Here is a 27,317-nt window from a genome sequence, read left to right as displayed (position 1 = left end):
TCCCAGTTACATGTTTTATTAACATGAACAAATAAAACCAAGAACACACATCACTAAGGCTAAATGACTATAAATACTACTCAGCTAACAAAGGGTTAAACAATACAGTGTGAAAGTTCAGGTCAAATCAGTAAATCAATGAGTTAACAAGGATATTGTGTTGGAATCAAGTCATCAATTTAGTCAAACCATCAGATGAATACAGCAGAAAATCAACCCTTATAAATCCTAAAACAGCAACCCAAGGAGACAGGTGCATATTTAGTGATGACGAAACCCCAGAGATTTTCGCCAAGGCAGTGCATTCCAGATTTAGCCAGCTGCATATTTCAATACCAAAACCGAATTATTGCTTAAATTTAGCCCACAGCATCAAAGCTCATTAGTTTTCTCCTTAGATTTCACTATTGTGTCGCTAATACTTCTCCTCACCCTCTCGCCCCAAAACACACAGACAGACCTTATAGAGACAGCAGTAAAAGAACTTCAAACAGCTCTTGCTGAACAACGTACATCTGACAGCTCAATTCCTTGCAATGCTTCCATAGGGAAAGGAGCATGCCTGAAGTCATTTCATAGGGCAGAGTTTTAAGGCTATTAAGATTTGGGGAACTATTCTTAGCATCTTCCCTGTGTAGATTTCAGTGTTCACACACTCACACCCACTGAGCCACACGGTTACACCCCAATCGAATAGAAAGGCTGGAAGGCTCCATGTCCATAAAAAACAATAGACAAAAATAGAAAAAGGAAAATAAATTGCAAAGATTACAAGGGGTTGGATCTCTGCAGCTCTTCGGCTTTGGAGTCACCTGGAGTAGGAACTGTAGCTGCAGTTGAGGAACCAGGTAATGACAGATGGCCCAGCACTTCAGGCTAGCAGGCTTTTCAGGTACAAGGAGACTAGTGAAGGCTACACAGCCTTTCGCCGTTGTGCTTCATTCCCCAGAGGGGGATCAGTCCTGGGATCCTGGCAGTCAGTCTCTCTTCGATGATCCTTATATGGGAATTAGAAAATGAGATTTAAAAACAAAACATTATTTGGCCAGTCCTAGTCAAGGCATTTATTACAGTTCTCTCCCATGTGGATTTTCTGAGGTCTAATAAGGCTTGAGCTCTGATTGAAGCTTTTCCCACACTCAGATAATCCATAGGGCGTCTCTCTCATGTGAATTCTCTGATGTTTAATAAGGTTTGAGCTTTGATTGAAGCTTTTCCCACACTCAGAACATGTGAAGGGCGTCTCTCCTGTGTGGATTCTCTGATGTACGATCAGGGTAGAGTTCTGATTGAAGCTTTTCCCGCACTCAGAGCACGTGTAGGGCTTCTCTCCTGTGTGGATTCGCTGATGTGAGGTGAGGGCTGAACGATGAATGAAGCGTTTCCCACACTGAGAGCATCCATAAGGTTTCTCACCCGTGTGGATTCTCTGATGTGTGGTAAGGGCTGAGCTATAACTGAAGCGTTTCCCACACTCAGAGCACGTGTAGGGTTTCTCTCCTGTGTGGATTCTACAATGTGTGATAAGTTGAGAGTGCTGGCTAAAGCTATTCCCACACTCAGGGCATGTGAAGGGCGTCTCTCCTGTGTGGATTCTCTGATGTTTGATAAGGTTTGAGCTCTGATTGAAGCTTTTCCCACACTCAGAGCATGTGTAGGGCCTCTCTCCTGTGTGGATTCGCTGATGTGAGGTGAGGGTTGAACTATCAATGAAGCGTTTCCCACACTGAGAACATCCATAAGGTTTTTCACCCGTGTGGATTCTCCTATGTGCGACAAGGTTTGAGCTCTTATTGAAGCTTTTTCCACACTCAGAGCATGTGAAGGGCGTCTCTCCTGTGTGGATTCTCTGATGTGTGATCAAGGCAGAGCTCTGATTGAAGCTTTTCCCGCACTCAGAGCATGTGTAGGGCTTCTCTCCTGTGTGGATTCGCTGATGTGAGATGAGGGCTGAACTATGAATGAAGCGTTTTCCACACTCAGAGCATCCATAAGGTTTCTCACCCGTGTGGATTCTCCTGTGTGTAATAAGGTTTGAGCTCCGATTGAAGCTTTTCCCGCACTCAGAGCACGTGTAGAGTTTCTCTCCTGTGTGGATTCTACTATGTGTGATAAGAGCTGAGCGCCGACTAAAACTTTTCCCACACTCCGAGCATGTGTATGGTCTCTCTCCTGTGTGGATTCGCTGATGTGAGATGAGGGCTGAACTATCACTGAAGCGTTTCCCACACTCGGAGCATCCATGAGGTTTCTCTCCCGTGTGGATTCTCTGATGTGAGATGAGGGCTGAACTATGAATGAAGCGTTTTCCACACTCGGAGCATCCATGAGGTTTCTCACCCGTGTGGATTCTCCTATGTTTGATAAGGTTTGAGCTCTGATTGAAGCTTTTCCCGCACTCAGAGCATGTATAGGGCGTCTCTCCTGTGTGGATTCTACGATGTGTGATAAGGTGTGAGTGCTGATTAAAGCTTTTCCCACACTCAGAGCACGTATAGGGCGTCTCTCCTGTGTGGATTCGCTGATGTGAGATGAGGGTTGAACTATCAATGAAGCATTTCCCACACTCAGAGCATTCATAAGGTTTCTCACCCGTGTGGATTGTCTGATGTGCGGTAAGGTGTGGCCTCTGACTGAAGCTTTTCCCACACTCAGAGCATGCATAAGGTTTCTCACCAGTGTGGATTCGCCGATGTGTGATCAGGGCAGAGCTCCGATTGAAGCTTTTCCCGCACTCAGAGCACGTGTAGGGTTTCTCGCCAGTGTGGGTTCTCCAATGTGTGAGAAGGGTTGAGCTCCGATTGAAGCTTTTCCCACACTTATGGCATGTGTAGCGTGTCTCTTCCAAGTTGATTCTCTCGCGTGTAATAAGGTTTGAGTGGCTACTGAAGTTTTCCTCTGGCCTGTGCTGAGTCTCACAGGCTTTTGCTTTTTCTGGGAGTGCACAACTCCCGGAAACATTCCCTTTGGATCTTCCTGATAACGTTCCATGTGGTTCTACTTGCTCAGCATCTTCCTGCTGGGGTTTCTCCTCCTCGTTCTCACTCACCATCCCATCACCTGATGGGAGACAGAGAGAATCCAGACATAGGTCACTCCCTGAGCCGGAGAGAAAGGAAATCTCAGAGAGAGGAATGGAAAAAGAATGAACAAACCAAAATACTTGCGGGAGAGACCAAACCTATCAGGAGCTGATTTTCCCCAAACCCTTCCCCAGAGGAGAGAGGAAGGGATCAGTTTTGGTCTGTATCTCATGAGACCATTCAGAGGAAAGCAAGAAAGGGGAGACACCTGCTGCAAGTTGTCAGTCAGAATAGGTGGGAAGCCATGAGTGACATCTGCCATGATTCCACATCTGCAGGGAACAATCCTGAACTTGGAGAGCTCACAAGGTCTTTGTAGGGCATCCCAAATGTTTCCTGTAGACAGTTTTTGAGTTGGTTTAACCAATTCCTCACTGTAATGAGGCCGACTGGTCTCCCTCTGGGCGGGAGAACGAGGGACCACTACACTCCACTTGGTGGGCCGAGCCTAGCCTGCACCGCCCCCATTGCAGGAAATGCCGGGGCAGGGCCGGAAGTAAAAGAGGCAGAATCCCCAGAGGAGAAGGACACTCCGGCTGTCCACAGCCACAGAAGTGGGAGACTTCGATGAGGAGTGGCCCAGACTACCGGCTGCGGGTGTACTGAGAGGAGCCTGAGAAGCTCTGGAAGAGAGAGGTACCAAACCCTGGGGAGGCAGGAAGTGGTCTAGGGGCAGCCACAGAGCAGCCGACTGTGGAGCTGCGTGTGGGCCAGTTGGCGTGTTGCGGCTGGATCCCCGCCGACGCAGGGGCAGCCAATCCTGCCTCTGCCAGGGCCCTGGGCTGGGACGTGGTGGAGTAGGGTGGGCCCACATCCCCCTTCCACCCCACCCCGGGGTGGCCGACTGCCTACACTGTGCAGGGAAGCTCCTGCTCTGAAGAAGGAGCCTCCCTTACCAGCTCCCTTATAGACTGTTGCTTTGCTGGCTGCCTGAGACTCGCCCAGGCTAAAGCCAGACTTGAGACTGTTTAATTGCTGGCAGCTTGAGCCTCCCCAAGCCCAGGCTAAAGCCTGGCCGTGACTTTGTGGGGCTGGGATCGAGAGGACCTGGGGGGCCTTGCTCCACCTTGGGTGGAGACAGGGCCCTAGACTGTTCTGCAGTTGTGCCTTGGCCAGACAAGCCCAAAGGCAACTAGACCAAGTGGCTTCCCTCCGAGCGGGAGAGCAAGGAACCACTACACTCACCTGTGCAGGCACCTCTCGGGAGTACTTCTTTCTCAGAGCCCTGGAGGTGTGGGACCCACGGCTCTTCCCCTCGTTCCAGCCGCGAGATCACATCAGGTTTGGAAACTGGAAACTCTACTCAAGGCAAAGAAAAGAAGAGAGATCAGTGGAGTTTGTGGGATACTTATCACAAAGAATATTCCATGGCTTTAAGCCCAGCTCATTTTTAAGCTGTAACATCCCAAGGCCATCTCCTTTGGCTCAAAGTGGCAGGAAAATTATTATTATTATAAACCATATTCATTACCGTAGTGCCTAAGAACCAACTAACAGTGGGTCATTGTGCTAGGCAAAGTACAAACACAGAATAGTAGATGGCCCATGCCCTGAAGAATTTACAATCTAAAGAGACAAGACAGACACAAAATGGGGGAAGCGGTAGAACCCACCGTTAGAATATAGATATTCAGGCCTGCCTGTGAAGCCTAGACTTTAAGATCTTAGGTGTATTTTTATCACTTAGCTAGTTACAGGGGTATAAAAACAAAGAATCAAAATCACAGTCTGCCTGTGTCTGGGCCTTTGCTCACTAGGAGAGTCTGAGGCCTTGTTCTTTGGCTAAGCAGCAGGGACAGCCATAAGCTGGGAAGCGAACGGTCACATCATCACATCCCAAACCCGTCACACTGAAATAAGGCGGTATTGGGCTGTTAGGAAGATGATCCTGTCCCGATAGTGCCCATCACCACCAGATAAAGAAACAGATCTTAAGAGAGCATCTGTCTGGCAAGAAATCCCTTCTCAACGGCTGTGGTTGTGAAACCCTCATTTCTGTATATTTTATCTTTATGGCCCCCACTTTTCTATTGTTAATCTGTCTGATTCTCTAATTGTTTCTGTGCGCTGTACAATTAATTTTGCTAGGTGTAAGTTAATTAGGGTAGTGGGATATAATTGGTTAGAAATTTATGTTACAATATGTTAGAATTCGTTAGTTAAATTTCAGTAAAATGACTGGTTCAGGTATAGCTGAGAATATTACTATATAAACTGGGGTCAGCCAGGAGGGGGAAAGGAAATTGGAATCATGTTTGTTAAGGGGGGGAACGGGAACAGGGAATGGGGAAAAGGGACATAGGCAAGGCTCTGCGGATTCAGAGCTGGGAAGGGGGACGCAGGGTAAACGCTCTGCGGCATCAGAGCTGGAAAGGGGGACACTGGGGAACAGACTCTATTGGCGTATAGACATAAGCCCAACTAGTGTGAAGGGCTTTGGAATATGCCTGCTTGGAAACTAACCCCAATAAACATTGCATTGTCTGTGCTTCGGACTTCTGGTCTTTTGCTGTTTCTGTCTGTGTGACAAGAACCAGGAAAGTGGGAGGGTGAAGGGAAATCCATCTAACAAAACTGACATGACCTGATAACCAAGAGGTAAGCCTTTAAGGAAGGTTTTAATACACTTTGGAACCGATCAGGGATTCCCACGAGGACTGATGAGGGGGTGATGGTAAATACGCATTTAGATCCTTTTCTTGTTTTCTATCTTTTCCCCATAAGGCTTAACTTCTGGCACACTGTCATGGATCCATAGGATCTGTGCAATGCCCTGGCTTTTAAACAGTCCTTGGGAGGTGCCCCTTGAATGCACTACATCTCCAAGGGGTTCCACTCTTCCACAAGGATAGGCCATGTAGGTTCAACACCTGAGACTGAGCCTCTGGCTTCAACACTTCTATTTCAACCTGTGAGCTCTGTCAGCAGGTCCAGCTGAACGACACTCCTGTTCAGAGAGACTGTTCCTCATTCAACGCACAGAGCAAGCTTTTGTTGTGACACTGGGCAGACTCAACCGAAACACAGCATTGGAAAGTCCTTAGCTTAGCACAGAGAAGCAAAGAAGACAATATAGTCTATATTGGCCAATGCCCTTGAGCCCTGCTGCTGTAGAAAACAGTTTGGTTTCCTTTCACTGTGCCTGTCCATTTGTCTTTGCTCCGGCAGAGCTTTCTGCATCTGAGAGCCCAGTTCTTCCTGCTCCCAAAAACATGATGAGCCCATGTATGCTTCATTCAGCCAAGTGGAGATCCTCCCATGGACAGGTGACAATTATTTCCTTGTCTCTGTCGGGTATTCCATTGATGTAGGTTGATCCCAGCCAGTCCTTAATAACCCATTCATATCACCCCATAACAGCTACGTGACAAAACACCTTATGTCTCCTGCTCTTTATAATCATAGCAATCCCCATCACAGAGGGAAACTGAGGTGTGTATTGGCATCATACAAATATCACCAAAATTCCCACCTCTATCACACACACACACTGCTCACAGCCCTTGGAGAGAAAGCCTTAGTACAGTGAACACAGTGGAGGACAAGCTGCAATCCTCAAACCCTGGTCAAAAAGGAGAGGCATGTGGGTCCCCACCCATAGACAGGGGCTGGCTAGAGGCCTGATACCTGAGCAGCCATTCCTTGAGCACACCATGGAGGCAGGTCTAAGGTTTAGCTACCCCAGAACTGTGACATCACAAAAGCACATTTGGGGGAATTAGAAAATCTAGTGACTCAGGTGTAATGGGAGGGAGAATTAAACTCCCCCAGTGTCTGGAGACGGCTGGGGAATTAAACACTAAAATTCAGGAGCAACAGCCTCTAATTCTTCTGGAAAAGGAGAATGTAAGAAACAAGAACTGGGCCATGCAACCTAGGAGGGACAGGCTCAAAGATCCAAGGAGCCTGGAGGGAAAACAGCTTGTGGCTGCTGCAGATGGAGAGAGAGGGGACAAGATTCTCTCCAAACTCTTACTCCTGTTGACCCCGACCTGATTTTATGATCTAGGACCTAGTCTCATGGGCAATTTTATACTCGCTAGAGGTAAAATGTCATTATTAGAGTATTGTTTATTAGCTTGGAACATGCATGGAGGGGCAAGGAGGTGAACATAGATAAATGGGTTATTAATCTTGCTACAGTTAAGGGACTTATATTAGGTTGAGGCTTTTTGGGAGCAGTTATGCTGAAGTGTGGGATTTACCGGAATAGGCCTAAGGAGAGAATTCCAGGTCAGATATTTTGCACCCTCATTTTGAGAGACTAACAAGGAACCACAAACAGGTGCAATATGCCACAGGATTCTGAAAGAAGGAAGTTGGGGTGGGCTTTAGAAATTAGGTTGCTATGAAGTATCTCAGCAGTTGGACTGCATTCATATATTGGAATTATTAATAAATAAGTGATGTAAATCATGAGTATTAATGCTTGATGTTTAATTATGGACTTCCCAAAGGCCACATATGGGTTGGGGCAGCTATTGACATTATTGTAATCAGAGTAAAGGAGCAGATATGGTATATAGCCATCCTATTACCATAAGGAAGCGGATAAAATACCTCTCCTAGTTACCATTTTTTCATTTTGTCAAGTCCCCGAGACAGTGTAAACTGAAGCAGGGCCTCCCTTCTGATGGTCTCCCTTGCCCCTCCATCTTTGTTTCCAATGGTATCCATAACTTGTAAGTATGCACAGTACAAGACCCTCTTTACTATACTTATCTTAGTCTGTCGTTATGTGTATTGATCCTTGCCTATGATTCCAATTATAACTGTCTGCATTAAATCAAGCTTCTGTGTGTTTAACAAAATTCCATCTTCTCAATTAACTTTGAGCAGCCATGTACAAGGTCAAGTTGTACCCCAATACACAGGTGTAAAAATTGTACAGGCAACACTACCACCCTGTGACATCATCAACAAAGTGTCCATTTGTGCCAGGGTAGTGGCCCTGCTCTGGGAGGGAGGAATGCAGCAAGGACTCAGGATTGGTGGCCAGGGTCGCTGTGAATAGAGATGGGGAGGTTATATGAGGAAGGAGGATAGCCAGGAGTTAAAATAATATTTGAGGGGAAAATGTATAATGAAGTGAAACTGAACAGAAATAAAATCGGAGTGTAGGCTCTAAAGCAAAAAGGCTTGGGTAGGGATTCGGGGTTAAAAGTCTGGGATCTCCCACAGCTCTAGATCCCCAAACCTCTTCTCCCTCCCACTGACACACCCAGCCCACTTCCTGGGTGCCCTTCCTCCACACTCCCCTCCCCTTCGTCCCATTACTCTCAGTCAGCACCACCTCCCGGCACCTTGGGAACTTCTTGTGTTCCCTCCTCGTCTTTCACTAGCTCCTCCCTCCCTGCTGCTTCTTAGCTCTAATCCTGCACACACCCTCCCCATGTCCTGGCACCCCAGAATTTTATCTACTGCCCCTCTTCTCCTCCCCTCCCACGGCTCTGTTCTCCCTTCACCGGTGGGGTCCTGAAAAGTAACATTATACACTCTCGTATCAAACGCGGAGCTCATTGACTGTCACACAAGCTATGCATGAATCATACACCTATTTACTCAATTTAGAATTCTACAGGCAGCATATTTTCCTCTTAAAATGAGAAAGGCATAAAAACTGTAGTTATTAATGTATCCAATAAGGATACATTAAATGCAATTTTAAAATGACTGACAACACTGAAAAGGCACATGTCCAAAAATTATACTAGTGGGTAGGAGATGAGGCAAAAAAAAGGGGGGCAAGGAAACTTGTCAAAACTTGTATGATGAATAAAGGTATAGTTACTACTACTCAGGTTCTTTAGAGCCCCCACAGCTTCTAATAACCAAGGGAACAGGACTCCTTACCCAGCAAGACCACCGTCTCATAGTTCTCCTGCATAACATCCCTGTAGAAGGCTCTCTGAGTGGGGTCCAGCAAAGCCCCCTCTTCCCTGGTGAAATCCACAGCCATCTCCTTGAAAGTCACTGGCTCCTGAAAGAGCAAGAGTCCAATACTCAGTACCCGCTGCCCCAGTCACAGCCCCACTATTCACGGAACAGCAGCCCCAGGTAGCACATGTTAACAGAGTCCCACCCCACCTTGCTTAGAGCAGCAAGGAGGCATCAGAGGGTAGAAAGCGAGAACCTTTGTGTCTCCCAGCTGACAGATGGAGGCAGGGTTTTCACATACCTACTAGCCAGAGCTTGATATAGGAAATGGGGCTCTCTCTGGACCCTGCTGGTGGCTCCCTGGTAGGAATCCCAACACTCTCCAAATAAAATATATGGAAGAAAGGGGAAGTCAATAGTAAAGACTATAAGCTAGAAGGTCAGAATTGTAGAAAATTGGTAAGGGAAACTATCAGAAATCAATGACCAATCAATGAAAATAAGAAGGAAGCTTTTAAAAGTATATTAAGTACAAAATTAATCCTAACAATGGTAGTGGTAAATTACTAGACAGAAACAGCAAAATTATCACAAATAATGCAAAAGTGTTCAATAAATATTTATCTCCTGGATTTGGAGAAAAACAGATGATGTACTCATATCATAAGACGTTGATGACGACACTCTTTTATTCCAACAATAACTCACGAGGACATTAAACAGCAGCTATTAAAGTTAGAAATGTTGAATTCAAAGGGTCCAGATAACTTGTATCCAAGAGTTTTAAAAGACCTGGTGGAGGAGCGTGGTGGACTATTAATGTTGATTTTAATTAGGACTTGGAACACTGGGGAAATTCCAGAAGACTGGAATAGAGCTAATGCTGTGCCAATATTTAAAAAGTGTAAAAGAGATAAACCTAGCTAATTATAAGAGTGTCAGTCTGACATCAATACTGGGCAAGATAATGGAGCAGCCGATACTGGATTTCATTAATAAAGAATTAAAGGAGGGTAATATAATTAGTACCCATTAACAAAGGTTTAGAGAAAATAGATCCTATCAAACTAACTGGATATCGTTATTGGACGAGATCAAAAGTTCGGTACCTAAACTTCTGTAAGGCATATGACTTGGTTCAGCACAATATTTTGACTAAAAAACTAGAATGATACAAAATAAACATGGCATACATTAAATAGATTAAAAACTGTGATTGTAAATGGGGAATCATGGTCGAGTGGATTTACTTCTAGCGGGTTCCCGCAAGGATTGGTTCTTGGCGCTGTGCTATTTAACATTCTTATCAATGGCCTAGAAGAGAATATAAAATCATCACTGATAAAGTTTGCAGTTGCCACAAAGATTGGGGGTGGTGGTAACTAATGAAGTGTGAGTGGATTCAGGCTCCAGCACTGGGAGTCTGGGAAGTTATTTCCTGTTCCACAAAGAGGGGAAGTTCCATTCCCAACTCCTGTGCCTTGAAATTAGGCCCTGACGCTACACCACATATTCAGCATAGTGGTATGATTATAATATGATCAGGACATAATTATGATGCATTTTGTGCAAGATGCGTCATGTGCGGTGTCATTGAAAAAGTTATGATTTGTTGAATATGATTATCCTATTTGTGTGCATGGATCATGTTTGTACCAGAAGTTATGGATATTGACTCTGTATTTCAAATGTGCTTACTCTGGGTAACACCCACAACTAATCTTCCAGGTACAACAATGAGGAAGCCAGATAGCACTCATGGCTTATCAACAAAGACAATGGACTGTGGAAGAGCTTAGCCCTCCTGTGAATGTTTCAGCCAGCCTATGAATCATGGCTACTATGACTCAGCAAGGCATGCTAGGTCATGTGACCAGATCACATGACACTGAACTCCATTTTGGTACCTGTATTTTTCCGCAAACTGGACTGGGAATTGAGTTTGGAACAAAGGGTTCCTGCCATGTGGAAAAGCTAAATAAGGTGGGGTGTGACATCATCTCTTGGCCTCATTCCCCAGACAAGAGAACTCTGGGAAACACCTGAAGAACAAAGACTGAACTGGGGGAAAATGCTGGTCCCAGGGTAAAGGGATTTCTAGCTTGTGTATGGAAACTTGGTGGACTGCTTGTATCATCAGTCAGGGTGAGAAATTGCTCATTCAAATTCTATCCATCTAGTATGTTAGGCTTAGTTTGAGTTTTTGGTTATTTGCTAAGTAATCTGATTTGATCTGTTTGCTATCACTTATCACTTAAAATCTATCTTTCTGTAGTTAATTAACTTGTTTTATGCTTTATCTTAACCAGTGTATTTTGAGTGAAGTGTCTGGGGAAAATCTCAGCTTGGTTTGCACAAGCTTGTTGTGCATATCTTTCCCACATCGAGGGGAAGGCAAACTATATTAATGGGCTTACATTATACAGATCCCTATGCAGTATAAGATGGTATAATTCTGGATTTCTACTACAGCAGGTGTGCAAGGTTGGGGAGCTGGGAAATTGGCTGTTGTCTTCTATCTGTCCTTGAGTGGCTTAGGTAAAGCATTCAGGTAGCTTAGTTGGGTGTATGGCGCCACCTGCTGTCATGTTGGGTGATAACAGGGCCTGGAGAGGCTGGCTGAATATCCAGCAAAGCAGTGTGAGAAGGGCCAGCCCAGCTTGAGGGTTAGAGGGCACAGCGGTTCCCAGAAGCCCCCTAGACTGCACCCCGGGGGTGACAACCCATTACACCCTAGATTACACAAGTCTCAGCAGGTTTCTCACATTCTGACCCCTCCCTTTCTCCACCCTAGATATTTCCTGCCTCCCACCACCTCCAGCAGCTCCCACCCTCCTATACATTTACTGCTCCTCTCCCTCCAAGCAGAACCCACCACCAGCTCCCTGATAATCCCTTACCTGAGCCAGCTCCATTGCAGCCATTTCCTTTCCCCTGGGAGGATGGGAGGATCTGGAGTGAAACGTGGACATTATTCTGTAGCCTGCCAGGGAGAGAAGGGCAATGTGAGAGAATTCAGATGGGGCTTTTGTCCATTCCAGAAGCTGATTCCCCCCATATTTTTCCCTGCTAACGGACATTCTAGGTTCTGCCACACTGCGAAGCAGAGTGACCTTATTCCAGTACAGGTCTAGCCTCCTCCCACCAGGGTGTAACCCTCTGACACATGGTGAAACTCACCCAGTAACAGAGTCTCCCTGTTACACTTATCAAGTTTGCGGACAACACCAAGCTGGGAGCGGGTGCAAGTGCTTTGGAGGATAGGATTACAATTCAAAATGATCTGGACAAACTGGATAAATGGTCTGAAGTAAATAGGATGAAATTCAATAAGAAAACATGCAAAGTACTCCACTTTGGAAGGAACAATCAGTTGCACACATGCAAAATGGGAAATGACTGCCTAGGAAGGAGTACTGCGGAAAGGGATCTGGGGGGTCATAATGGATCACAAACTCAATATGAGTCAACAGTGTAACACTGTTGCAAAAAAAAAAAAAAAAGCAAACATCATTCTGGGATGTATTAGCAGGAGTGTTGTAAGCAAGACAAGAAGTAATTCTTACACTCCACATTTCAGGAAAGATGTGGACAAATTGGCGAAAGTCCAGAGAAGAGCAACAAAAATGATTAAAGGTCTAGAAAACATGACCTATGAGGGAAGATTAAACAAACCCAATTTTTTTCAGTCTGGAGAAGAGAAGACAGAGGGGACATGACCACAGTTTTCAAGTACATAACAGGTTGTTAAAAGGAGGAGGGAGAAAAATTGTTCTTCTTAACCACTGAGAATAGGACAAGAAGCAATGGGGTTAAATTGCAGCAAGGGTGGTTTAGGTTGGACATTAGGAAAAACTTCCTAACTGTCAGAGTGGTTAAGCACTGGAATAAATTGCCTAGGGAGGTTCTCCATCACAGGGGATTTTTAAGAGAAGGCTGGACAAACACCTGTCAGGCATGGCACGCACCCACTGCCACGCCGGCTCCACCATTTTTGCCGAAGCAAAAAGAAAAAAGAAAAAAAAAAAAAAAGGCAGCTCGGACTCCCGCCTGACGAAGCAAAATAATGATAATAAAAAAAATAAAGCGCTCCTCCTGCCGCGCACCCCCAAGATCCTCTTGCGCACCCCACTTTGGAGACCACTGGTCTAGATAATACTTAGTCCTGCCTTGAGTGCAGGGGACTGGACTAGATGACCTCTCGAGGTCCCTTCCAGTCCTACGATTCTATGAACCAAAGGCCAGAGAAGAGCAGAATCAAAGGAGTCACTTTGGGGGATTCTCCCTGTCATTGTCCCAAGGCAGCTGTCTCAGGTTTACAAAGTTGTTTGATGCTCCAGCCTTTATACAGTCTCTCCTGGGAGTGCCCCCTTTCATGGGCTGGGCCTAGTTTTAGCTTTTGGCAAGTGTGACCCTGGGGGCTCTGAGACTGGGCCTCCTTGTCTCAGCACACCTTGTTTCTTTCTGTGGCTCCCCATTGAGTCCAGATGAGTAGATACTCCTGATAGAGACTGTGAACATAAGAACGGCCCACTGCGTCAGACCAATGGTCCATCTAGCTCAGTGGCCAATGCCAGGTCCCCCCAGAGGGAATGAACAGAACAGGGAATCATCATGTGATCCATCCCCTGTCACCCATGCCAGCTTCTGGCAAACAGAGGCTAGAGACACCATCCCTGCCCATCCTGCCTGTGACACTGGCAGATGAGGTGTTAGCTCTTGTAAAAGCCCCCACGTCTTAACTGAAAATGGACAAACGCATAGCTGGAATCAGTCTGACTCACCAGCGTTAGTATTGTTAAAACAGGTATTAGAATGACAAGAATGTGTTTAGTGTTTAGACTTGATTGAATGCTTGCGAGTTGCTGCCTGGGTTAAAATCTGACTAGTTGCATTGTGAGCCTCTGTGGCTATGTAAATCACCCGACAGGAGAGAGACTTTACCTATGTGAAGTGCTGATTGGCAACAGAATGCATTACACCCTGCCTTGCAGGAAAGGTCCATCAACACCAGATAGAGTATTATGGGATGTTAAAGAAGGCAAACAACCGTTGTTGTGCTCTTGACTTCCCATTAGCTGAGTTTGCAGCTCAGAGCACATGGCAGGAAGGAGATAAAAAAACCCATACAGAAGGAACTGATCATCTGTATGCTGCTTGAACTCTGGGGGGAAAAGTTTCTAGGCATAAGCAAGAGATCCCCAGCTGCTTAGCCTGGGTTATACCTAAAGAATATGTAGAGCTTGCTTATTATAGAAGTTTCTATTACCTTTTGAAATTTAAAACTAACTCGTCTGCATCTATATGATTACCGGCTTTAACTTTGTAACTTGTTTCCTTTTAAATAAATCTTAATACAGGTTATTACAGGACTGGCTACAAGTGTTGTCTTTGTTGTGAGATCTAGATTCAATTAACCCAAGTGACTGGTTCTTTGGTACTGGCAGTAACCTGAACATTGCTGAGATTCGTGGGGTAAGGCAGTGGTTCTCAACCAGGGGTCTGGGGCCCCCGGTGGGCCACGAGCAGGTTTCAGGGGGGCTGCCAAGCAAGGCCAGCATGAGACTCACCGAGGCCCAAGGCAGAAGGCTGAAGTCGCAGCACATGGGGCTGAAGTCTGGGGCCCTGAGCCCCACCACCCAGGGTTGAAGCCAAAGCTTAAGCAATGTAGCTTTGTGGGGGCCCCTGTGGCATGGGGCCCCAGGCAGTTGCCCTGCTTGCTACCCCCTAACACCAGCCCTGGTTTTATATGCAGAAAACCAGTTATTGTGGCCCATGTGAGCTGTGGAATTTTTATAGCATGTTGGGGGGGCCTCAGAAAGAAACAGGTTGAGAACCCCTGGTGTACGGGACCATCTGTCACAAAGGTAGGCTCCCCTGGGTGGTGAGACATATGGGATGACCCAAGCGGACTATCCATGATTCCATGTTAATGCTGTTACAGTCCCTGAAGTGTTTACACTGGATACTTGGTTGGTGAAATCTCCATATAGACCTCACAACCAATTTGGGGTTTGTTCCCTGCTTCTTCCCAGTCTGCCTGAGGCTGGTGCTCATGCCCTCAAGTCACTGAAGACAGAGTTACAGAGACTTACGGGCACAACGCCACCAGCAGCAATTGGCAGCAATGCAGAGCAGGCTTTACAGTGCAGTGTGGGCCAAATGGTCTATGGACTCAGTCAAGCCCCAGTTCTCCGCCAGTGCACGTCAGCATCCCGGCAACCTTCAAGGAGGGTCAAGGCTGCCACCCCTTCAGTGATGATGGCTCTGCAGCATAGCATCACCTGCGCCCCAGGACCTGCCTTGTCTCCGGAGAAAGTGGTGAGTGACAGATGGTGCACAACGGATCCCAGGGGGCGGGGTAGGGAAAGGGATAACATAACACACCTCAGGTTTCAGAGTAGCAGCCGTGTTAGTCTGTATCCGCAAAAAGAAGAACAGGAGTACTTGTGGCACCTTAGAGAATAACAAATTTGTTAGTCTCTAAGGTGCCACAAGTACTCCTGTTCTTCTTTTTATAACACACCTCAGGAAGTGAAGGTGACATGCACTGTGGTGGCAGTAAAGGGGAAGGGGAGGAAGTGGGAGCAGGAGGCAGCAGCACCCTTAAAGACAATGCTGCCAGTGGGTCGCCTCACTACATCAGGCATGGGGTTGATAGGGGGCCATTCCCTGGGTCTGGGTGCCTGTGAAGGGCTATATAAAGCCCACGCTGGCAGAGAAAGGGTTAAACTGCTGCTTTAGTCTGGACAGGCCCAGCCCCTCCACACCTGCAAACCATGCCAGGATTGGAGCAGGAGTTAACAGGAGAGACCTACTCTACTCAGAGGGGAGCAACTCTAGGAAGGGAACAGTCTCTGGAGCATCTCCAGCCCCAAAGAGAGGGCTGGCAGCATTTGGGGCTCTGGCCTTCACTGAGGGAGGATGGGAATCCCCAGAGCTCAAAGGGGGAGCAGACTGAAACTTGCGCTGAAGACCCAGTAAACTCTGCAGGGGACTGAGATGCTCCCAGGGCCCCCAGAAGTAAGAGGGGCCCATATCCTGATGGGATCTGTCCACAGTCCCCCCCCTCCCCCATTTCTTTTCTTTCATTCCTTTATTTACCCTTGTTTGCTAACAGTCAGCTCTTTTGCTGTTTCACCTGGTACCCTGAGAGAGGAAGAAGGTGCCCCGAGGCCTCAGCCAGAGGGTGGAGCCCTGACACACTAGAAGGACATGCCCCTGTAGCACCCCTGGGGCAGGGGGAAATTGGACTCACAGAGGTGCACCCCAGAAGGCCTGAGGCCCAGCAGTTGGGCACCAGTTTGATGGGCTGGATGGCCTCTCACTGGGGGCTGCCAGCAGCCTGGCACATGGAGTAGATACGGGGTGGCCTGTGGAGCAGGAAGCAGGGCAGTGTCCCAGACAGCACACCGAGAAGGGAAATGGAGAGGGGACAAGGGGCACTGCAGTGAACTCAGCACCCGTCCTAAAGGCCATTGGCAGAAAGTCGTCCTCTCCCTGGCCTACAGGGATCAGACAGTGACACAGAGATCCCTTGGCAAAGGGTCACTTGGCCTTTGCCAGCAGCTCTCACCTGAGACCTGACAAACCCATCACAGCAAACACATCTCTTGGAGGATGGTCATGTGAGGTGTCTACAGAAAGCTCATAACTGGTCAAGACTCGTAATGACTGAGAGATCAACGTACGGGTCGTATGTAAGGAACAAAGCATTTATATTGAAAATCTACTTTATGGACTTGGAATGGAAAATCAATCACCGAGAGGTAACAGGCCCCGGGATTGGCCCATCCACCCAAGAGGGAGTCGTCACTCCTCACTAGTCAGTTGCAAGGTAACTCAAGGCTCAAGTGACCAGCCTTGCTCCCTCCCAAACTATCCACGGAAAACCCTCAGGGCACCACCAAACACCTGAAACTGGGGTGAGGGGGAACTGAAGGTAACACAAATTTAATCATCCCAAATCCAAAATATGAATAGTTTAAAGGCACATGTTACACGTGTATGGTGTGGAGGGCAGGCCAGAGTGTATAGGGAGCCTGTTTGGAGGCGGGGCAGACTGGGCAGAGATAGGCGCAGGGGGCCCAGCTGGAGGTAGCAGTGAGGGGCCCAGCTCAGGCTACATCACCAAGGTGGCATGTGCCAGACCGTATGCTGCTGCTGCCTGTAATACGTGTGCAGCAGCCTAGGACAGGAGACAGCTACTAGCTCCTATGGTGCTAAGAGAGGGCTGGAGGGGATGGACAAGAAGGAGAGGCCGAGCTGGAAATGGTGGCAGGAGGAGGAGGTGGAGAAGGAGAGAGATATTTGTAGCATGACCATTATTCCCATTCCACCATAACAAAAAGTACAGAAGAAGGGAGGAGCATTTCAGAATCACCCAGCAACTACGTGGAGAGAGCACTGGATGGGGACTATTCCTGGCTCTGCCACGGGCCTGCTGGGTGACCTTGGGTAACTCATTGCACTTCTCTGTGCCCCTGATTGCAAACTTGTGTGAGACCCACAACTGCCTCTAGGGCTGCTAACTCCTCCAGCCAACATCGCTCTGTGCAAAAAGCTAGGAAGTTCACTTCCAAATAACTTTACGAACACAGGAATTAAGGTTGCCCGGAGCTGTCTGGTGCCCCTCCAGAAGAGACATCAGCAAAACTCAAACTTGTAATAGTCAGGAAATGCAGAGATAAGGTACACACCAATGTAATCCTAATTCTGACCCATGTGAGCAATGACCCTTTCTTTACTCCTACAAGACACCTATGTGCACCCAGCTATTTGAGATAGTGCCTATCACTAAAGTACTAGGGAAAATGACAACCATGGCACAGAATCAAGCACTTTATCTTTGCTAAGACGGAATTTGGTTTTAGGTGAGCTGCGTTGTACAGGAGCTACTGACACCTGTTCTACACTCAGACACAATCTGCTCCCCAGAAACAGCCGCACATTTGGTCAACTGAACACCTCTTCATCCCTTTTTACAACTCTTTCATCCTTACTTGCAGAATTTCCAGCTAACATTCTACATTCACTTACCCATCGTTAGGATCTGAGAGCAGCCTGTGTGCCTATCTCACTGCTGACCATTCCCAAGGCAAACAGTCTCCTGTTTCCTCCTGACAATATGCACAGCTCAGTGCAGAAATGATACAGACTGGAAGCTCAAGGTACACAGGCACCTCTCTCCTTTCATCACACACTTGGGGGACTAAGACCCAGATCTTCTCATATCACAATCACACCACCACCAAGCTGTTCTAACTAATGCTTCTACCTTTCAGTGCAGCTACACCTAACACAGGGAGTGCAGCTGGAGTGGAGGCAGATACTGCCTAGTGGCTGTTGCCAGCTCCAGGGGGCAGAGTTAAGGTTGCATTGGCATGTACATTAGCTCTGTATTTTCGAGTTTTTAGAGGTTTGACACTTGCAGGGCCCAACATACTGCTGGGCAACCTTAACTCTGCATTAATGAAGGTGACACTGACTAGATGAATGTTCAGCAAATACACATCCCTACCTGCCATTCATACAGGCAGCAAAGCCCTGGGCAAGGCAACTTGAAGGGGCTAGAGCTTAGAGGTTCTCTGCCAGTCAGGAAGGGATAGCAGCGAGGGAAGACTGGCAGCTGATAGTTGGAGGGGTGAAAAGGTTTGGGGGTATGGTGGGGGGTAGAAGCGGCTGGGACTAGGTAACCTTGGGCTGGGCAGTCTCCATGGGGGACACATGCTCCTCCTGTGCCCCCTTCCACACCCCCTTGTGAGTAGAGAATGACCACTCTGTCCCCACCCCCAGAGGCAGCTGTATCTCAGGACTCTCCCAAGTTGCACCCACTAACTCTCTTCCCATTTGTGGTATAGCTCAGGGCAACAATTTCCCACCAAGATGAACTCAGCTGGCTGTTCTGGTGCACAGGGGCCTCTGGTGGGTGAAAGGCAGAATGGCAGCACTTCTCAGACAGAATGCATCTTCTTCAGGCAAAAAAAGGAAATTCTGCGCTGGACGTGAATTCTATGCATATGCAGCGGCACAGAATTACTGCCTGAGTAACTCACACCCTGCACATAACATAACCTGCTCATTCCCATCTCTTCTCTCTATGTCTCTGAGTCCCAGACCTGCTGCTGTCATTAATGCACACAGGCTTTCACTCCCGTCAGTGCTGGCACGACCCAATCCAGTTACAGGACTGAACCCTTATTTTCCCATTACATGGGACAGTCTCAGCTGAGGGGGAGGTGAAAGTGGGAGGGGGTACAAAGGGAAGAGAGTTGTTGTAGCCATGTTGGTCCCAGGATATCAAAGACAGGGATTTTTAATTGGTTCTAAAAGAAATGACCTCACCCACCTGGTCTTGCCAAGAGATCTGAAAGTGGCAGAAGGAGACAAACAGGAAGACATAGCTCAGGACTCTAAAGCAAATATTTATAAGCCCCTGGAAGAAACTACATTTCCCTTCTGCGCCTGGGTATGTGTGTGTCCTATATGAGGGACCACCCCATTCCTCTCACAGCAGCAAGGGGAGGCTGCAGCCAGTCCCTGATGGTCCTTCCCCATCCTGGGATGTGTGTTGTGAGGAAGTTTGTGTGTGGTGGGTGCATGGGCAGGGTCCCCAAACAGCTGGACCCATCTGCAGATTGGAAAGCCAGGGCAACCCCAGCACAGCATGGTGGCTGTGGGCAGGGGTAGCAGTTCTGGAGCTGGGCCTCTGCCCCCTCTAGGTCCCATGGCAGATGGATCTGGCAGCATCAAGTGGGTCCATCACTGCAGGGGAAGGTTGAGGTAGTGTCTGAGATCGGGGTGAGGATTGTGGGGGGGGAGGGGTGTCCATGCCCAGGAATGGGGGATGGAATTCACCCCCCCACCCCTCGGCAGAGCCCAGCAGCTAAGGATTTATCCACTGAAGTGAATTTCACGCTGGGTGACTTTGAGCCGGCCACAGAAAGATCCTTATGCCTTAGGTTCCACACTGGCCCCAGGAGTTTACTAGTACTCCCTCCCCAGACTCCCCGGGGCAGCCAGGGATAATTACTGGGTTATGGGAATTAGAAGATGAAAATTCATTAAGAACGACGATATTTGTGTGTTTATTATTAAATCCCCAGAAACCCACCAATCCCCGTCCTTCTTCCGATGAGCTATAAATATCTAAGGGACTCAGCTACTGATCCTGCAGTGAGTTCCTGCCCCTCCCGCCTCTCTCTAGCAGCACTTTTAAGAACAGGCCAGGGAAACATGGAAATACTTTGAACCAAATTCCGGAAGCTGCTGGGCATGCACAAGTTAAAATGAAACCAAGGTTCCGTCTTTCCAAGGACCTGACCCCTAGTGCAAAATAGTAGACACTCGACAGAAATCCGAAATGGCCACTTCATAACTGATAGAATGTTATTGATCTATTGACTTCTGGGAATTACCAATAAAAGAAACACCCCAGTGAAGGTGATACCATGAGGGAAAGATCTCATGTGTCTTTACAAATTGGTATAATCTAATCTGGGACTTTATACACTAACATGCCTTATTCATAGCCTTATGGTGATTGCCTGGTATCACTATAGGGCAGAAATAAGGTTGGTGCCTTAGCTGTGAAATCCCATCCCCTAGCATATTGCAATTGCTGTTCAGTGGGTTTAGCAACATTCATTTTGTCGATTTCTTTTTTTAATTTCAATAGATGATATATTTATTTTAAGCCCTTTTGTCAATGTTTACGATTTCAATGTTCAGAGCTGTGGGAAGTTATGGGGGTGGTCAGACAACAATTATTCAATTACAGTAAATGAGATTCCCAAAGCCAAATCTTTATAACTGTTCAAACACTAACTGTCAATGTCACATGCAAAATATACAGTGTAAATATCCTTAAATCAAACTCAACTTTCTCCAGAAGCATTTCTGTATTTTACCTATATACATTTTTTCATCTGTGTGCGTGTACAGTGAAATCAACATTTACTGCAATTTATTAATAAAAATCCAATCCTTTCAAGCGTACTTTTAAGTAACTAAATACTTGAACTCTTTCACTTCCTGGACTGTAGTGCTTCCTTTGAGGATAATTGCACCTTCCCTGTGATGTATTTTACTCTCAGTACCGTAACCCCATCGTGATGTAGCTCCTGTCTGGGAGCTCTGCTGAGGCCAGTGGCATTATGATTAGAAGGTGACACACTGACACATGAGCAGAGACACATGGGGGAGGGTGGAGGATGAGGTAACATGGAGGTTACCAGGGTTGAACATGGCCCTACAGAGTGTGGGGAGCAAACTCCCTCTCAGCCTCTCCTCTCTCCCACCTTCCAGGGTCAGTAACTGATAAATCGCTCCCTGAAATCTAAATAGCCCCAGTATGTGAGACAGTGATTAGGGGCTGCAGTGCCAACCCCTGCCTGGACGAGGGGGATGAAGAACTGCAGTAGAAATGGGTTAGGCTGGGAGAGGGCACAGCTGATGTGGGGCTGGGAGCTGAGTTCACCAAGAGGCCAGAACTCATGGGAGGTTGGGACAAGAAGTGAACAGGACTGGATAGAGGCTCTTCTGTGTAATTTCCCCCGGTTTATCATCCTGCCATGTATTTAATTTAGAAACTTTTCATTCACATTTAAACACATTGGAGCTAAGCTGTGTTGATGCATTTCCATTTACAGTGGTACAGTTTGAATTAGCTGTTTAATCAGATGCTTATGCAACACAAAGCAGTCAATAATTGGCGTGCTTTCATGAATTAACTTGACTGTGTGCTGTGCATCGCTTTTAAAAAAAACTGGTGTCAGTGAGTGTCAAAATTTCAGGCATTAAGAAATTGAAATTAGGTGTCAGTTCATTTCGCATGCGTTTATCTCGTAATTTTAATTTTAGTTTTGAATCGGTATCAATACCATGTTGTTTAAATAGCGTTCGAGTCTATTTGTATAATTGTTTGCAAGATCTCATTGGATATTGTGAACCAGCAGTCTTAACCTTTTATTTTGAGATTACTAAATACAATCCAGCGCACCACTCCTGAAAGGCTGCAAGCCCTGGCCGGTGGCATGCTTCCTAGAGAGCAAATACCCGACGAGCCCTTTCGCCCTAAAATCGCTTTTGGCTCTTTGACATTGCTTTATGCACCACACCAGAAAATGCTATAGGGAACCCGGTAATTACAGCAGACCTTCACTAGGTATCGTTTTCAGCTTTGCAATTATTAGAGCTCATTTAAAAACTGGAACTGAAATAACCAAAGCAAGTTAAGAAGAGAGTGACATTGGGAACGGGGGGGGGGGGAAACACTAAAGGGAAAGAACTGACTATGGGAAAAGGAACATCCCAAACTATCAGAGCCCCGGACCCCCAGTGTGATGCAGCCGTGAAATAGGTTAACGCAGTCCTAGGATGCATCAGGGGAGGTTTTTCCCGTAGACCCAGGGAAGGGTTAGTACTGTTATACAAGGCACTGATGAGACCTCATCTGAAATACTGTGGGCCATTCTGGTCTCCCATGTTTAAGAAGGATGAATTCAAACTGGAACAGGTGCAGAGAAGGGCTACTAGGATGATCTGAGGAATGGAAAATCTGCCATATGAGAGGAGACTCAAAGAGCTTGGCTTGTTTAGCCTAACCAAAAGAAGGCTGGGGGGAGATATGATTGCTCTCTAGAAATACATCAGAAGGATAAATACCAGGGAAGGAGAGGAGTTATTTAGGTTAAGCACCAATGTTGGCACTAGAACAAATGGATATTGGCCATCAACAAGTTTTGGATTGACATTAGGCGAAGGTTTCTAACTGTCAGACTGAAGTTTTGGAACAGCCTCCCAAGGGGAGCAGTGGGGGCAAAAAACCTAACTGGCTTCAAGACTGAGCTCGATACCTTCATGGAGGAGATGGTATGATGGGACTGCCTACAATGGCTTGTAGTCAGTCTGCAACTGCTAGCAGCAAATATCTCCAAAGGCCGGCGATGGGACACTAGATGGGGAGGGCTCTGAATTCCTACAGAGAATTCTTTCCCAGGTGTCTGGCTGCTGGGTCTTGCTCACATGCTCAGGGTCTAACTGATTGCCATATTTGGGGATGGGAAGAAATTTTGCCCTGACTCAGATTGGCAGAGACCCTGGGGTTGTTTTTTTCGCCTTCCTCTGCAGCACGGGTCATTGGCAGGTTTAAACTACTGTAAATGGTGGATTTTTTTGTAACTTGAAGTTTTTAAATAATGATCTGAGGACTTCAGTAACTCAGCCAGAGGTTAGGGGGCTATTACAGGAGTGGGTGGGTGAGTTTCTCTTGCCTGCGATGTGCAGGAGGTCAGACTAGATGATCATGATGGTCCCTTCTGCCCTTAAAGTCTGTGAGTCTATGAACTGTGCCTTGCGTTGCACACACTGGTGGAGATCAGGTCCCCATCGTGCTGTGCATGGCACAGAACCTGACTGAGATCAGCACCCCATTGTGCTGGGCACTGCACAGACAGAGAGGGACAGTCCTTGCCCCAAAGAGATCACAATCCAAGTAGACAGTGGGTAGGAGGAAAACAGCACCTGTCACAAGGGGGACCCTGATCTTGGTCAGTGTCTGTGCAGAGCCCTGCACAACAGGGGGCCTGATCTCAGTCGGGGGCTCTGCAACTCCCAGCATTACAGGATCCCTGATTTTGTTTGGGGTCCCTGCAGCGCCTGGCAAAATGTTGGGCCAGGATCTTTGTCAGGGTCTGTGCAGTGACCAGTACAGTGGTGGGGCATGATCGCGGCTGGGGCAGTGCAGTGCCAGGCCCAACGGAGACACAGATCTCAGTCGAGGTCTCTGAAGTGCCCAGCACAATGGAGGCAGAAATCTGGGCCGCAGTTGTGCACTGCCTGGCACAAGGGGGGGCCGTGATCTCAGTCCAGGTCTCAGTTTTACCTAGCACAATGGGAGGCCTGATGTCAGTTGGGGTCTCTGCAGAGCCCAGCAGAACAGGGCCCAGATCTCACTTGGGGTCTCCACAGCACCTGTCACAATAGTGGGGTCTGACCTCACTCGGGGTCTCCACGGCGCCCGGCGGAACAGGGCCCAGATCTCACTCGGGGTCTCCACAGCTCCAGGAACAACAAGGTCCCTGATTTTATTTGCCGTCTCTGCAGCACCTGGCACAATGGGACCTGATTTCACTTTGTGTTCATGCAGGGCCTGGCACAACAGGGGCCCAGAGCTCAGTCAGGGTCACTGTAGCACCCGGCACAACAAGGTCCTTGCTGTCTGTAGGGGTCAGTGCAGTTCCTGGCACAATGAGTGCCCCAAACTTGGTCAGGGGTTGTGCAGTGCTCGGCACACTGGGGCACCTGATCTCAGGCAAGGCCTGGGCCACGTACGATAAGAGCCCTGATCTCAGTCAGACACCTGGGGAGAAAAGCGGGAAATTTTTCAAGAATTTGATATCAGAATTTCAGACCGGAGGAGAAAATGGGGCACAAACTAAATATTTGCCAACGTAAGAGAGAAGCACCAACATCTGGGGAGATTTTATATCACCATTCGACAGTTCAAGAGAAAAGAGGAGAAATTTGAGGGGATTATACAGTGATATTCAGACAACAGAATGGGAGGATTTTTCTTGCAGCATATTCACATGGCCGGCAGGGAGCCCTGGGTGATGTGGCTTTCACAGGGCAAAGAAGTGGGACTGGAGTCTGAAGGTCACTGGCTGTGGGGAGGGCTGGCAGTGGGGTCTGGGAATGTGACTAGCAGGCGGTGGGGGGGGCTGCTGGGTGGGGGAGTGGGGGAAGTAGCTGGGACTGGGAAACCTGGGACTGTTCAGTCTCCATGGGGGACGCTTGCTCCTCCCTTCCCTTCCTGGGCCTTCCCATGCCCTGTTGCCAGCAGAGAGGCCAGCCCAGCCCAGCCCAGCACATCCCTGTCTCAGGGCTCTCCCAGCCTCTGCCTATTTCAGAAATCACTCAGGGGACCGATTTCCCTCCTAAACAAGGACAAATCACTGCAGCAAAAAATGGGGGGGGGAAGTCACCCAAAACCTGGGATTTGAACTGGCCACTGGCAAAGTGGAGGGAAAATGGGGCACAATCGGGGGAGGAGAACAGAGAACTTGTCAGGGATTTGAAAGGAAAGGGGGGGGGGATCACCCTGGATGTTGCTCGTTGCTCTCTAGGGAGAAAGGGGGCAGGGCTGGAGAGGATGGGGGGTCCCCACGGGAGGGGGCAGCGGTAAATCCGAGGGGATCTCAGCCCCCCCCTTCTCTCCCCGCTCCTCGGGGGTCACCGGCTCTTCTCCCCCCCCCCCCCCCCCATGTCCGGGCTGCACAGACATTTTCCATCCGCCCCCTTGCCCAGGCCTCCCCCCCAGCCCGTCTCACTGCCCCCGCAGTGGGGCCGGTCCCCTCCCCCCGTGGGGCTCCAGGGAGCAGATCCCGGCGCTGCGAGATGCCGGATCCCCCCCGGACACTGGGGCAGAGTCACCGCCCGGCCCCGCCCCCGGGGCTCGCTCCGGTACCTGGAGGCTGCAGCTCCGCAGCGTGGGGCGGATCCGGGGCAGGGCCCGGGCCGGGCACCGGGGGGTTAATGGGTCTCCCTGGCACAGACCCCGTTGTTCAGCCCAGCCCCGCAGCGCCAGGGAACAGCAGGGATCTGCGCATGCCCAGCAGCTGCTCACACCCCGTTCTCCCGCCCCCGGCCCTGGGCGGGGCTGCCGGAGCCCAACGCCTGGGGGGTCACGTGCCAGGTGCTCTGGGAAACGCCGCTCGGTGAGCTCTGCGCGTGCGGAACCCCGCCCCCCCACATCCGCTCTGGGAGAGTCAGGAACTACAACTCCCAGCCTGTCCCGCGGCGCTTCCGCCCGCTGCAGCCCAGGTAAGGGCGGGCCCCGGGGTCAGCCTGACCCCTCCCCCCGCAGAGAACTCCTCCCCCGCCCGCCGGCGCCTCTCAGACCCCCCGCGGAGCAGCGGCCCCGCCCCCTGGCGCCTTCCCGCTTCTCAGGCGAACTCTCGTGTCCCGGGGGCGGAGCCTGGTCCCTGGCGGCCCCGCCCCTCGGCCGGGCGCTGCGCTGCGGGGGGGCCTCGGCCACGGGGTCTCTGGGCCGGGCAGCGCCGCTAACAACGGCCCCCCCCTCGGCCTGCCCCCCGGGTTCGCCCCCCCCCGCGTCCGACCGGCCCCCGCCCTGCCCCGTGACCCCCCCCAGCCCCCCGCTCCACTCTCCCCTCACTCCCCTCTGACAGCAGCTCCCCAAACTGTCCCACTCCCCTCACTGCCTCGAGGTCAGCTCTCAGCGCCGGGCGGGTTTCTCTCATTAGCCAATGGTTCTTTTTAGACTGTTTCTTCCCCAGTTCTCACAGATTGATCTAAACTATCCCGTGTGCAGGGCTGTAGTAGCCGGGGTGGTCCCGGGGTATTGGAGGTGCCCCCTTGGTTTGTATACAAATGTTCGGTGTTATTCTCCATCCCAGTCCTTATGAATCCGAACATGTTGTTAGCTTTTTTGCTGGCAGCTGTGCATTGAGTGGAGCTTTTCATTGATCTGTCTACAGCAACATGCAAATCCCTTTCTTGGGTTGTGTAGCCGATAATCTGTTCTGCTGACGCCGCTAGGTGCAATGCATGTCCAGTGGGGGTTTCTCCCCTCTTCCCTATTTGTATTTCCTCTCCCTACTAATGTTGGGGTGTCCTCCTATAGGTTAGTGTAGTAATGATCTCATCTTGGTGTCATATGTGTCAATTCGTTGCCATGGCCCTCCTGTGGTCAGACATCTGCGGATGTTCTAGCCGAAGGCCGGTGTTAGCTCATGTTCCTCTGGTTGGCTGGTGTCTTTACGGACAAAGTTCCCCCTTAGACACTACTTCCAGTTCCCCAAATCTTAGGGGTGACCCGTTGGCCAGTTATCTGTGCCAGAGTTCAAAGACCTCGAGCCTTATGCTAACTGCCGATGCCAGTGTCCTACAGGAGACTGGCCCGTGGGTTCCTTGCATTACTGCTGCATCAAAGAAATGCTAAAGCTAGCTATATGGGCTACAGGTGATAGTTAATTTACCACCCAGTAAAGTTTAAAAGTAGCTCTAGTTTTTCTCTCCAATGTGCCTTGCTTTGCATTTAGAAAGATAAGGTGGGTGAGGTAATATCTTGTATTGGACCCACTTCAGTTGGTGATAGAGATACATTTCTGAGCTACACACAGATCTCGTCTTCAGGAGAATATCCTAAAAATGTGCCCTTCTTTCTTTCTAGTTAGCTATTTCTAATTTAATATTCCCTGAGATTTTTTCCATGTCTCACTAATAACAAAATATTAACATAAAATATCCTCAGATTTTGACCTTTTCTCAAATTTTGGAATATATTTAGAAAAGTTTTGCAGATGTTTCCCACTTTCTCTCAGTATGTCAAATAAC

At 48.6% G+C, this 27,317-nt stretch overlaps 1 protein-coding gene across 2 annotated transcripts; it reads right to left on the bottom strand.

Annotated features, from left to right (window-relative positions):
* LOC128822981 (zinc finger protein 420-like) lies at nt 1-25,464 on the bottom strand. Of its 2 annotated transcripts, none has more exons than XM_054004923.1 (5): nt 25,429-25,464; nt 11,861-11,943; nt 8,937-9,063; nt 4,269-4,382; nt 1-3,099 (listed from the first exon to the last, which is right to left on the bottom strand). In XM_054004923.1, the coding sequence occupies exons 2-5, from the start codon at nt 11,930-11,932 to the stop codon at nt 1,052-1,054; spliced, it is 2,361 nt and encodes a 786-aa protein (XP_053860898.1). In that variant the 5' UTR covers nt 11,933-11,943; nt 25,429-25,464; the 3' UTR covers nt 1-1,051. The 2 variants fall into 2 exon arrangements, with proteins under 2 accessions (XP_053860898.1, XP_053860899.1); XM_054004924.1 differs by having other exon boundaries at nt 1-3,060.
* Between the last annotated feature and the right edge of the window lie 1,853 nt (nt 25,465-27,317).

Source organism: Malaclemys terrapin, chromosome 15 (genome assembly GCF_027887155.1).
Source record: "Malaclemys terrapin pileata isolate rMalTer1 chromosome 15, rMalTer1.hap1, whole genome shotgun sequence".
NCBI classification, from domain to species: domain Eukaryota; kingdom Metazoa; phylum Chordata; order Testudines; family Emydidae; genus Malaclemys; species Malaclemys terrapin.
The sequence above is the reverse complement of the archived record's forward strand: the minus strand, read 5'-3'. Positions and strand labels throughout refer to the sequence as shown.

Coding starts and splice junctions, on each gene's coding strand:
- LOC128822981 (XM_054004923.1), bottom strand. CDS start 11,932: ATGTCCACGTTTCACTCCAGATCCTCCCATCCTCCCAGGGGAAAGGAA. Junction 9,064..11,860: donor CTGCAATGGAGCTGGCTCAG/GTAAGGGATTAT, acceptor TTGCTCTTTCAG/GAGCCAGTGACTTTCAAGGA. Junction 4,383..8,936: donor TGAGACGGTGGTCTTGCTGG/GTAAGGAGTCCT, acceptor TGCCTTGAGTAG/AGTTTCCAGTTTCCAAACCT.